Consider the following 14,012-nt stretch of genomic DNA (forward strand, 5'->3'; position numbering starts at 1 on the left):
CTTCGATATCAGAATCAGATAATGGTGCGAGTAAATCCTACTGGGTGTCTCTAACGCATTACATCCCGGATCGATTCATCAATTCATCAATCATCACCCGCACCAGATCCTCCGACCACATCACTCCCATTCTCATCCAACTATACTGGCTCCCTGTTCAATACCGGATTGACTATAAAAACCTTCTGCTCACCCTCAAAGCCCTCTGCAACCTCGCCCGCCCCTATACCTCACTGACCTCCTTCAGGAGTACACCCCCTCCCGTTCCCTGCGCTCATCTTCAGCTGGTCTTCTGACCACCCCCACCTCACGCCTCAGCACCATGGGAGCTATAGGGCGTTCAGCTGCTCTGCTCCCTCCCTCTGGAACTCCCTCCCTCCACACATCCGGCAGTCTGACACCGTTACAACATTCAAATCACACCTCAAAAACTCAGTCCATCATATATGTCTGCATACATGTGTTTTTGTCATGTCTGGCTGTTTTTATATACTTGAGGATTATTTTATCTTTGTAAGGTGTCCTTGGGTGTCTTAAAAGGCACCACCAAATAAAAAATATTATTATTAGGGATTGTGAAACTTTGGGGCTGAATACACAGAGATAAAAGATGGTCAGAATTTACTCAAAACTTTTCTCTGTGTCTTCTCTCCTGCTCTCTTTCACACAGGTTCTCCTCCTGACCCTCCTCTCTCTCTCTCTTTTACACATCAGATGGTCCTCACTCGCCTTTCAGCCTTTCTCTCTGCAGCTTCTTCCCAGAGTGTTCAGCACCAAAGTTGTTCCTGTGCTTGTGTGGTCTGGTTCACTCCATCCTCTCTTCAATTATTCATCACATGATGGTTACTGTAAGGCTGCTGACTCCTGTGTTCCTTTATGTCTGTGTGTGTGTGTGTGCTGTTGTACTATATACAAATATGCAGTGAATTCACAATCAGCTTATACAGTCAAGTGTTTTTGTTTGGTCTGTACCTTTAACATCTGAACCCGGTCAGTCGTGCAGCCGGTCATGAATCTCAGCATGATTCTAATGAATCCTCCATCTGGACATTTTCCTATCTGAGAGCTAACAATGCATTTCTGCAGCCTCTGCACATATGTTAACTCCGTCTGTTTAGCTAATAATTAGATTTGTTTGTCACAGTGGGGCTACGATGTGCACTCCAGGACACATTTATATTATGTGTGGCAACAATCTCTGTGTTGTGTTATTTCTGTGTGTTAGTGATTCTTGAGAACTGGGGCTAAACAGCTGGTTAAAAACAAATGGTTTGAGCTATCAAGTTGTGCTTTGGAAAGCCCTCTCAGGGTTTCTATTAACAGTATTTTTGTGTGAGAGAATGTGTGTTATTTTCATAAATTTAGTTCAGCTTGTATGTTTTTTACCCAATTTCAAATTACCCATGTGTTTTACAATTAATCACAAGATTTTCAGTCATTTTTATGCAACTTTGAATGGCTTCCCTTTAGATTTTTATGGATGAGAAGTCAGACATTTGATGATTATTCCAAATATTCATATTTTGTCTTGTATCATTATAGCACTCTCTATATCTTCTTAGTCTTATCCAGACTAATCTCTTTGTTGCAATGATCTAATTCTCCACCGAGACTAATAAAGTATAATTTAATGTAATCCACTGCATGAACGGTCAGGCGGGAAATTTCATGCAACTTGCACACAAAGTGAACATTAATAAGTTAGATAATTTATTGACTTTCATTCTAAGCACATTGCAGCATGAGCCCGTACACATTCAGAAAAAGTGGTGTTACTGTAGTGTGTCTGCCTGCTACCCACTGAGCTCCACTGAGAGTAGAACCCTAACCCTTTCTACTGTATTAATGTCATCACTCAATCAATAACACAATGAAACATGCTGTGTAGAGCTAAGGTTTAATGGAAAAATGCTTTAAAAACAATCATTTTTTATCACAGGTTATTACCAACATTGTGCAATGCAACAACATTTCTTTGTTAGTAGTTCAGACACAATAAGTTTGGATTAAAGTTCCATCTATAATGTCTATTCTATAAGGAAGAACCCAAAAGCTCAGGAAAGCTACCCAGATATATTATTAACTCTTCCTAGTATCAAAATCACCAGACACACAGTAAAGTTAATTGCTATTATACCTTCCATAATAAACTAGACTTTATCAATCAAGACACATGGATGATAAACCTGTTTTTGAGCCTTATTGTAACATCTATCACTCCGACAGTCTAAGAAAGCTATTCCAAAATGTAATGCTCAGTTAGATGACTTGCAAGTTGATGCGAAGTGAAACAGACGTTACATAGACACATCTAATTTTCCACTCTTCCCGAAATACAATCACAGCCCGACTGGAGGTGTCAGGGCAATCAAAAGCGGCATCAATCCATCACCCTCATCAAACTCAATCACGCTCCCAACTGAGCCCTAGCAATCTTCACGGGAACCGGCAAGAGCAGCGGGGAGGGCACAACAATGCTTATTAACAATTCGAGCTGGGGGGACGTGTCTTCTTTTCTCAGTGGTGTCACACAGCTTCATTTGGAAAATAACAGGCGAGGGGGAGGCGTTCAAAGATCAATCTCTTGATTTGTGTAATTATGCTCTCAGAAAAATGGAAATGGCTGCTTCAGTGAGCCAGTGCGACAAGTCAAACTGCGTGTGTTGCTCACTCGCTCAACTCCGGTGTAATCGATTTGCACTAATATGAATACAAGTCCTCATTAAAGAGTGTCTTGACATTTCTGGAGATCAGAGTAATCTCTTCGTGGCTGAGGTTTTGTCTGCTGTCTCAAAGTTGCCGGCACCCAAAAAAAGATTGCCAAGACTATCCTCGTATGACTCTTTGAGGTTATTCCTGCTCAACTCCTTTAATGTTACAAAAAACATAATGTGGGGTCTCCTGCTTTCTCCAAGCTGCGAGCTGCAATAGTCAATATTTGTCATATTAAGCTATGGGGGTCTCTTGTAGTGATGGACCACGGAAGAATTATTTGTAGCCTATTGTACTTCATTATTTTGGTGTTTCGGCAAACAAATTCCACTCCAATAAACCCAGTTTACAGCCACAACAACCAGCTGTTTTCTGCTAGAAAGCTCTGATTAACCCATTGTATGTTGCCTGCCCATCACCAAACCGCAGACCAGACAAAGTTAGCAAGTTCGTGGAGCAGTTAAGAGTCCAATATTTTTCTCAGGAGTTGGTGAAGCCAAAACAGCTGAAAGGAGTGTGAATATTGGACTTATATTTGTCGGATTGCCAAAACCACAACTTCAAATGAGTGCTAATGTTGCTCCCTGTGCATTGGCTGTAGCCTATAAGAGGTTTTTGGTAACATGTTAGCCATGACTAATGAGGTGACGCTTTCACAAGCCATAGTCCGTTTGGCTATTCCCAATCAGAGTGAAATGTTTTACTTTGGTTCGGTTTCACAGTGCACAAATTAAAGTGGACCGAATAAAAACATTGATTGCTGAGGCGCGTGTACGAATCAGTAGCGCCACTTCTACAGGGAATCGGCACTGATCTGTACACAAATCCCTTCTCCTCCAGTTTATCTCCAATGACTTCATTGCATCACTATTGTTGTGTACGTTCTCTTCGGCCAAGATGTCAAGCAAACATCGGACTTCTACAGAAGTCCAGGTTAGTCTTCTCCCACTCATGTTAACCTGTCATTTAACCTGTGTCCATTTCAACAAATGCCCACACAGGAAGCCCATATCCCCTGCGTTTTGGTTCACTTTCTGCAATTGAGTCTTGATGTGGTCTTGGAGCGGTTCTGCACCAGGGTTTGATTACTGCGTTCAGAACTGCCCAAATGAACCACACCAGAGTTCGATTAAAACGGTTAATTGAAAGTGTACTGTAAATGCAATGTGACCTCAAGCCACAGTGATATAAATGTTGTAATATGGGAATATATCCAACCAATCGAGAGTTAGTGATCACAAAGAATACTTGTTTTTTATTTTCCACTTTACATCAATGTGGAATAGACCCATAAAAGCTGTTGGCCGCGGTTATAAAAGTCTAGGTTATGTTCTCCTTCAGATGATGTCATAAAGCAGCACGCGGCATTGCTAATGTTGTTTTCTTCTTCTTTTTGCAGCATGTTATCTACTGCACTACTTCAGGTTGGTAAGCTAAGTCTCGCTTCATGATGCTTTGTGTTTCAGCACGTCCTGTGTGATCACAGCCTCGGGGCTGAGCTCTATAATGGATCTCCGGTCTCGTCAGCAAGGTCTTCGTTTTCATTGTGATCAGAAAATCATTAGGAATCCATTAAGCTTGTGTACATTTTTTGTGCAACTCAGCTTGCAATCAAAGCGAACACAGGAGCAGGATTAAATATATTGACTTGAGATGCAGTTACAACAAGGTATGTAATTAGGCTCTGGGGTTTTGCCTTTACTTAAACTAAAGAGAAAGCAGAGGAGAAAGCAGAGGAGTCCTCTATATGAGCAGGGTTAGTACTAGACGGCACTCCAGTAGAATACAAAGGAGCCAAGCAGTGGGCAGACTGCACTCTGCTGGGTCAAGCCTCCATACTTCTCAACTTTGTTTCTGTCCATCATCCACAGTACTGCAATCAATAGTCATTAAAATCCACAGGTATTACAGACTAATACAATACCTTGAACAATGTTCCCTACCTTGTACATTTTACATATTTAAATAACCATACAGCAATATTCATACACGGCATACTGCTACAGAAGAAAGGTTTGGAGAGTAGGTGATGTTTAAACAGCATGAAGCAAACCCTGAATGTACAACAATTACAAAGGTCAGATCCTACCGTACCTTAAGCTAAAACATAGTTGTGCACATGAGACAGCAAAGAGGTTCAATCTCACGTGATACAAGCAGTCAGGATATATAACGTTTGAGAAATGTAATCCTCTGGGCTACGATGCACAAAGAGCACAAAGAAAGAGGTAAGGTGTTCTATGGTTTTAACATGAATGGACATTACTATAATTTTGAAGTTGGTATAAATACTGTGAACAAGCAAGATTATCAGCAAGAGTGGCAGCGCCTACTGGCCATATGTGACAGTACGAAATTAATATAAAATAAGCATTTCAAATAAAAGCCAGTATAGCCGACTGAATAGCCAGCAAAAACAAAAAGGGTGAGATACTGAAGAGGGATTTAATTACCTGTACTAGTTCACGTAATAAATTCAGCAATATATTTCCACAGCACTAATTCCAGCAGTACAAAACCAGCATGCCATTGCTTCTACTTTTTTTTTTTGAGCGCTGTTAAGTTACCGTCAGTTAAACTCAGCACATATGCAAACAATGCAGATGTTACAAATTAAAAGCCTACCAAGAATTCATGGGATTATGCCCTTTGAGCTGCTGGGAGGCTTTTAATGTGATGTGCAGGATGTGTTGACTTTAATAGACGGAAACTTGTATTTTGTCCACCTTGATCTTGAAATCTGGGATATGCTACCCGATCACATTTCTTATGCTAATTGAATTTTGGGTCTAGCACTCCACCGTGAATCCCATTGTTGAAGAGCAACCTCCTTTACCAGAACTCAATGTACAAAGTATTTCAGTTAACCAGAGTGCAGTGGAAATATCCTGAATATAGGACAAGTTAGGACAAGTGAACATGGAAAAAGTTTAGAGATTGCATTGATAGAAAAAGCGAGAGAGACTTCAGAAATAAAGGCCTGGTTATCTCAGCAGTTTTATATGAGGGTTCTTTTTATAGCACAAACCAGGAGGAGGGTGCTATAAAACCTGTGCTGCTATTTAGTCACGCATTTTGTCAAATCAAATCTTAAATCAAACACAGGACTTTCACCCAGGAGACCTCTGTTAGTGTGAAACTGAAAAGTCAACGCCAGTCACGTAACAAACATGCTAATTTTACGTAACAAACATACTTCTACTAAGCCAAACCACGACCTTTTCAGCCTAACCAAGTACTTTTGTTGCGTAAGTAGACCTAAAATCTAAGTAAACCTATGTTTGAAGTTTGTATGCGTGTATCGAGCACAAACTGTAAGTTTCCTGTGAACACGGAAGTTTATTTTGAAAAGACTCTATGCATGTAATGAGCAGAAAACTGAAACGCCATCCCTGACACGTCCAAAACTGACGCTAGAGGGGGTACCTAGAGCGTCAAAGTTTGAAGCGTAGGGTCATTGACCAAGTATCGGTATTTGACAAGTTGGAAGTGAGAACGCGTTGGACATATTGTATACCATTATGGTCTTAGTTGTTTACAGTAATTATACAAAATGATCACAATTACTGTGACAGTCATCTAGTGATACATGCTACTTTGTGGCACAACCATGACTTGACTGCAGTATGAATGCATTTTTATGCAACACTAGCACAGACCTAAAACATAATTTACAGTAATACAATAATTCAATAGAGAAAAAAAAAACAACAACAACCCACTCTTATAATAGGAACCAGATAATGCAAAGGATAGTATCGATGTTTCCTTGTCCTTCATCCACTTAAAGGGCTTCAGTCCAAAAAACCTATTTGGATAAAACAGTTTAACCTTCCATTTGACACACTTCCAAAGGAGTATTTATTGCCCTCTGTAAAAAGCAGTTATACTATAAAACAATGTTCTTAAGACATTTACTATCTTCAATAATATTTAAAAGCATGTTTTACATCCTCTGTGGCGATAACGGGATATTTCAAATGCATAAATGTCCCATTTTGGACCAAAGCTCTCCTTATAGAGCCCCTATGTCCTCATGGATGCATTAAGATGAATAGTGTTGGCATCTGATCCCCTCTAACACTCCAATACAATGAACACTTCTTCCAGCTCAGTTGACTTGCATGGATCAGGAAGCAACAACAACACAAAACATGGATGTACACATGAGCAGTGAAAAGGCTCAGTCAACCATGGTCATGACGCACACATTTACAGCGTGCAGGGAAGCTTGGTTATATAGAGTTAGGAAGCATATGTGGATGAATGACACATATTACCATACTTGAAATTCCTTTCCTGAATCATTCAATCTAAGTTAAACGAGGAGCAAACAGTCTTGACTTTTGACGGTTTCCCATCATTCTTCCGTATCTTTGTGAACACATCTGCAGAAAGGCGTAAATCCAAGAACACACACATACAAGGAGTTTTATCAAATGATGAAGCTGCATGTTTGCAGGCGGATATATAATAGAGGACATGGCCGCCTCAGCTCAAGCTTGAGATGGAGCAATGCAAACGTCACTCACCCTATCTGACAATACTCTTGATCAGAACAGATACCGGCGATTATATAAGCTTTAAAACAGCATTCTCCCCCAAAAACTTAGTTTAAAGTAACTTTATGCGGCACTTATTATTGTTATTTACCATTACTGTGAATATTGTCCAGCTATACAGTACAATGGGGTCAGCCCTTGCTTTTTGAAAAATAGAATTACTTTTTAATAAATACAGGTTAGGCCAATAATGCAGCATCAGGCGAATTAAGGCCTTTGTCGTAAACTTGGTTACAATGGCCCGAAGTTTGATATAATGGAGGACAGAGTGTAAAACTTTTAATGACATCTGTCTGGTGAAGTCTTAAAGGGCCACTCTACCAATTTTTTTTAAAGATCAGTTCACTTTAAAGTTGGAGAAATTACCCCTGATAGTGTCTCATGATGTCATTAGGGTTTCTCAGCTTGGGCTTCAGAAATAGCCTGCAACAAATGTTGGGGTTCAGAGTTCGAAAGACATGGACATTTACCAGGCAGGGAGGGCAATAAAAAGATGCCGTCCAGTTGCGTCATGGGAAACGTAGATGATGATCAAGTTTTATTGGAGTTTGACCCACAGTAGGTATTAAAAGTCAGGATATATCGGCCTCTGCTGCACAGATTGACGATTATTTACGATAATGTACAATATTTTTTTCTAACATTGGTCCCCCAACGTAACGGAAGTGCAGTTCTAAATTGCTGGAGTGTGCCTTTAAGTTTTTTGTAATGTTAACACAAAATACATTTTATTTCAACTCTAGCAAAGGTATCCTGATGTTTTAAAATGGATAATAGAAATGGGTATTGCAAGGACTGTATTTTCGGACAACAGACCTTTGTATTGTGATGTTCAGTGAAATGCCAGAGCACTGGTTTATTAAAAGGAGTATATTAAAACTAAAACAACAATTTGGTGGTGAGGAGAAACAAAAATAGCTCGAAGGAAAGTATCACCTCTACCACTCCATTGCTACTTTGAGTGATTCAAGTTAAGTCGTAAACAGGAAATTCTAATTTACTCCAAAAAATGTGAGTAATTCAAGTGTTTAAATAATAATATACAGTATGTATGTTATCAATGTATTTTTGTCTACTTTTTATAAAGACATTGCCACGGTGTAAAGAGTCTATAATCTCCACCTGCAACCTCTTCACAGAGCGACAAACTGCAAGTATGCTATGGACACACACATGCAAGATAAACACACTAAAAAGGATCAGCAGCTGCGAACCAACAGCTCAAGAAAGAACAGCTAGTGTTGGCTCGGCAGGGTCAAACATAATGCTCTAATGTTGTGAAACATGCATGGATACATCTGTCTGTTCGGCTACAGTTGACTTGAAAGACTATGAAAATATAGAAAACCTCCGCGCTTCACACACACACTTTAAAATATGACATCCCTGACAGTCTTAACGTTCCGCTGAGGATGACTCTGTGTGGCTATGAAGGCCTTGGATTCTGATCTACAGTATGTTGCCAACAGTGAGTACAATTCTTAGTATCAAACAAGGGATTTAACCTGAGTTAATACAACAGTCTGTACGAAATACTAACACATTTTTTTTGAAGTTTAAAAAAAAGCTGTGTTAAATAGACAACTCTAAATTTGAATAAGACTAATTAAAAGTCTAGATTTTCACATGATAGCATGGAGAGAGATGCTGGAAATCTATTCTCTAAGGCTCCGGTAAGCACTTGTTTATTTACATATAAGCTCTAATCCCCTTGTGAATAATTTCCACACCTGACAAAGAAAATACTTCCATCCTTTCAAGCCTCCATCTTAAAAGAGCAGATAGGTTGGCTAAAGGGAAAAAAAAACTCAGAAAGGAGGAGTTCCTTCTGTTCTCATCTGTCACTCTTTTATCTAATATCCTCTCTGATTTCAGGAATCTAACTCCAGTTTTCTGACACATTTAGGCTAGGGATGATGAGTCCCATCGCTTCTCGTCCTTTTTCTTATCCCTCTCTTTCTCTTTTCTCTGAGAGATAGGCAGAAAGTGAAAATGGATAAGGGAGAAAAAGTACACCGCTGGCAGAATCTACAGGGCCACCCTGTCGCTTCAGAGGGGAAAAAAAGACCCAACTGCGCTGCTGCTGCTCCAGCTCTGCCACAGAGCCCGTCTAGGAGCCTCTCGGGGGGAGGGGGGCCCTTAAACCAAACGCCCTGTCACCGTGCAGTAGGCTCACACATGAGATAACCGGCCGACAAGTCGACAGCACGTGCATCAAGTCACAAGAGGTCGTCGTAGTCCAGCATCTTCGAGTGCTGACGGCTTTTCCACAGGCGGAACAGACGGAAGTCAAAGTACATCTCGATCATCTCTTTGCCTGCAGCCAGATGAGACAACACAGAGAAAAAAACAAGATCAAGATTTCACTAATGGGAAAACCTGAGCTCACCTAGCACCACCCATTATATCACACTCTGCTGATCATTAAGAGGACGGCCAGGCTGTGGTATGTTGTGATTATATCACAGCTAAGGAGTGTTGTTCTGCCCGACGTGACGCGGAGGCGGTTGCTATGGAACGGCGGTTGCTTAGGAACGTGCACTATAGCAGCTAGCGTATTTCTTTTTTCATCGCAGGCTAGCCTAATATTGATTTCATTATTAGGCTCTTTATTGACATTATTATATGTTGCCATTTATTGTTCAACCACTGAGAAACTGTTCAGTGTCAGTAGGAGGACTTTACTTGTACCAGGCCTGTACCTTATTTTGTTGTCAGGTTTGCCAATAGCTCTGGAGAGAGGATTCACACTATTACGGCCGTAATCTCTCTCTCGTGTCAAGACCCGCGTCGGATAGTTTATAGGAGTCGTGGAGCTGTGGAGGCAGTGGTTAGTGTATTTCTGCTGCGTTCCTGCTTGCTCGCATATTCTGTGGAACCTCCTGCACTGCTCAATCTACTCCTCCATCGAAGTTAACCTTTAATGTTTCCATCTTGTAGCCGGTTGTTCCATGTTGGCGGAAGTGATCCCCCACCCCGTGACCCTGTCGCTAAGCAACCACGACAACGCATTAGTCTAACATTTTCTTTTCTCAGATGCGGAGTGATTCAGAAAGAGCAAAGGAAGACACATGAAAGTTTTAAAGTATCACAGTGAACACCATGTCTGCTTTTAGTGTTGTTGCTGTTGTTAGATTTGTTCTCTGTTCAGGTTGTGATGTATTATGTGAGATCAATGTAAACGTACTCAGATTATTGATGGAAATCTAGACGTCATCAATTTTGCTGACAATACTGTGATTGTGGCGGGAGCAGGATCTGGGTCACTGAGCTGTAGATGATTTTCTGTCATGGCGCCATCAATCATTGCATTGGTATCTTTAAAATAAAGGACATGCTTGCTGCCTTTAGGAGGTCATCCATTTGTCCAAACATGAAATGGTACTGGTACTATATCATTACTGACAGCAAACTGTATTTTAAACCTAATGTTGACTTTAATTTTTTAGAAATTGCAATTTTCTTGGGAAAGTGAATCTTTTCAATGTTTGTGTCTCTATGATGATTCTTTTTTTTTTTTCAACGAAAACAGCATGACTCTAGGGAAGAAAGGTGATCTCCTGACTTTTCCTCGACTGCCACCAGTAGGCTAGACTTTTTGTCTAGTGCCATCATCAGGACAAAATAATAATAATTATAATAAATTATAATGACATTCCCATGAGCCTCAGCTGCATGCCAATAAATTCTAATATCATACCTTCTGATCTATCACCTAGAAAACAAATGCTTTGCTGTCCTCAAGGCAACATATGTGCACTTTATTCAATGAGTCAATATGCAAAAAGCAATCTCTTAACCGCAAAAGATGACCTCATATGCAAAATGCATTAAAAAAACTAACATCTCAGCTTCTGGCTTTCGTCAGCAACAGGTTTAAGGGCTGATCTCTGACCTGTAGTATTAAATTATTTTTTTTAATTTGTAATTTCTTTCTACATTACTATAGTCCCCCCCCCCGTCTTTATTTAATTCCATTAACTCCCTGTACATGCTAGATCTGCACTTCAAGATCCTACTTTTAACTTGATATTACACAGACTTGCACCATCCTACTTATCACCTCTAGTCACTCCTCACATACCTGCAAGGGCTTTACGACCTCAAAAAGCCGGTCTCCTGACTATTCCCAAAATAAATACAACATCAGTAGGTAGTACAGCACTTCTCGTACCAAGTCCCCCTTCTTTGGAATCGTCTTCCTACTCAGATTCGAGAGGCTACCTCGGTCGAATCAATCAAAAGTAAACTCAAAAACATCTTTTCACATCAGCCTTCAACCGCATTTAGTCTGCCCTAAAATATCAACTATGGTTTCTGTAGATTTCTTGTATATTTTGCTAATGCTGTTATTGTTTTTATTGTATGTATTGTCTATTTTTTCCATTTGTAATGCTTTGTGTGTAGTTTATCTCACTTCTATATGTTTTTTTGTGTTTTGTTAATGTTGCTCATTGCTATTTTTAATATATGTACAGCCCTTTGAGGCATGCTGTGTGATATTGGGCTATAATAAACTTTGACTTGACTACATTCAGTGCAGTCATATAAATAAAACACAATAAGTGCTGAATGCTTCTTCACAGTATCACAGGTTGTATGTATGGAGAGAAAAAGAAAGGTGGGAAAACACATAGAGGCGATAATGACATTTTAATAGGGAAATAATTAGCATTGCGTCAGTACAGTAGATGTCGGGAAAATGACTGATGAGGGATGCAGAGTTCACGTTTGCATATATGCTCATGTTCCCTAATGTGCTGTCTTCCTAGCTGAGCGGCTTACTGCCATTGATTAATAGCTACTATTAACATTCAGCGAGTGTACAGGTGAGGCCGAATCAATGCAATACTGTATGTATGTTTTTAGTGTGTGTGCATGATGTGCGTGAAACTATTTTGTGGCACAGATGGAATAAAGATATCTGCAGAAAATCTATCTTGTGTTGAGTTTGTAACTATTTGCAAATGTGCGTGTGGTGCTCTCACCCTCTGCAGACAGCTCTAGAGGGGACTTGAATTCGACTGAGGAGGGTCTCATCAGCTTCATCAGAGTCTGAATCAGCTGCAGGGGAAAGAGGGAGAGAGACAGAGAGGAGGAGTTACAGAGATGGAATACTTCATTCCAAACGCCATCAGGCATCCTGAAATGAAAACAAACAAACCAGTGGTGGTGGTGGTGCAGAGGTACGCCTGTATGCAGAGAGCAGGAGGAGGTCCTTGCAGCACTTTCATTCTTTTCATGCAGCACTGCGGCTGAGTGGATGTGAAAAGGTCAATGTGCCACTTACATTGCAATAGCTGAGTATAAGTGAAAGGCACTTATGGTAATGTTTTCGGTCCATATAGATGCATCTGTCAGAGTGGATCCATAGTGAGGTAAGGGCCCTGGCAGAGCAGGGTCACATCAATACAACACCTAAACTCTACCTGCCTTTAAAAGCTGATATAGATTGTTATGATTCATATCTCTATATGAGGAAATATAACTTCAGGAATAACTAGAATTAGCACCTCATGGTTATATGCCTCCGCCAACTAGTGAAGTTGCAGTTTACATCCATGTCTGACCAAAATGTCATCACTTCATCATTTCACCCTGTTAGACATTTGTGTGAAATTGTCATAATTAGCATATGAATTCTTGAGTTGTGGCAAAAAAAGCTGGTTTTCTTAGGTCACAGTGATCTTTGACCAACCTTAAAAAGTCCTGTTTGTTTGACCCCGTTCACCAACCCTCCCACCCGTCCTTAGTGAGCTTTCTCACTTCTTATACTCGTTATTATTCCACTTAACTTCCAATAAATGTCAATAGATATACTATGTCACATGCTCTGCAAAAATGTTGATATTCGACCACATATCCGTGGTTTGCAGAAACGTACAATGCCAACATTTGTTCCTGGAGACTGGGCTTAGTGGGCTGAACCTGTGTCACCGCGCCATCATTAAGACAGTCTACAGATGATTCATCAGAGCATCATCAGTAGCTCACGCTGGGTTTGGGATACTGATGGAGATTCTCTAGGCAGCATTTGAAATGTGCAATGTCACTGGATGACACGTTCAATGTTCATTTTAATTTGATATTCTGTTTTTAGGGTGACTCTGGGACATCTGTCCACGGACTACAGATGAAATACAGCTTCTTGGCTAACTCATTTATAGCAATGTGTATTATTTCCCTATTAAATAAACCAATAAATAAAATAAGAAATGTGGATTTGATAAATGGCTCCCCTCACTGTGGACTCAATACACTTTTATTGGACTTTTGTTCTTTGCAAAGCGTTTTACGTAGCCATAACACAAGATGAGCACATCAGCCATTACCGTGTGTTTATCTGGAAGCCTGTCAGACCTGATGACACTCTCTGCACACGTTGACTGCCTCCTCCTCCTCCTCCTCCCTCTTGTTCCACATCGTCATCCCTGTCCCTACTCTCACTCCCTGGGGTCTGGTCCAGTGCCAGCTGGTGTGCCATCAAACATGGAGCCGAGCAGCCAAAACGGCATTTGCAGGTTTCATCACCAGAAGGATATGCCGTGCATCCGTCAGTTCAAAGAGGGATGATGTTTCATGCTTTTTGGTTTTCTTCCTTTATTGGAAAATCTAAGATTTCTCAGAGTTTCAACATAAAAATGTATATAAATTGTTTTATTGGCAGCAAGATAACTCCCTATATTGCCTCAGATGTACGATCAGATATTTTTATACATGACAGAAAATGTAGGAAAC

General features: G+C 40.4%; 1 protein-coding gene across 3 annotated transcripts in view; it reads right to left on the bottom strand.

Annotated features, from left to right (window-relative positions):
- Positions 1-1,883: 1,883 nt before the first annotated feature.
- The window catches only part of nsmfb (NMDA receptor synaptonuclear signaling and neuronal migration factor b), a 54,592-nt gene continuing 42,463 nt past the window's right edge, over positions 1,884-14,012 (bottom strand). For all 3 annotated transcript variants that reach the window (XM_037778735.1, XM_037778732.1, XM_037778733.1), the window contains 2 exons: positions 12,263-12,338; positions 1,884-9,591 (listed from right to left, as the gene is read on the bottom strand). In XM_037778735.1, the coding sequence (XP_037634663.1) occupies positions 9,494-9,591; positions 12,263-12,338 (174 nt within the window). In that variant the 3' untranslated portion in view covers positions 1,884-9,493. The remainder of the gene's footprint in view (positions 9,592-12,262; positions 12,339-14,012) is intronic.

This window comes from Sebastes umbrosus, chromosome 8 (genome assembly GCF_015220745.1).
Source record: "Sebastes umbrosus isolate fSebUmb1 chromosome 8, fSebUmb1.pri, whole genome shotgun sequence".
NCBI classification, from domain to species: Eukaryota; Metazoa; Chordata; class Actinopteri; order Perciformes; family Sebastidae; genus Sebastes; species Sebastes umbrosus.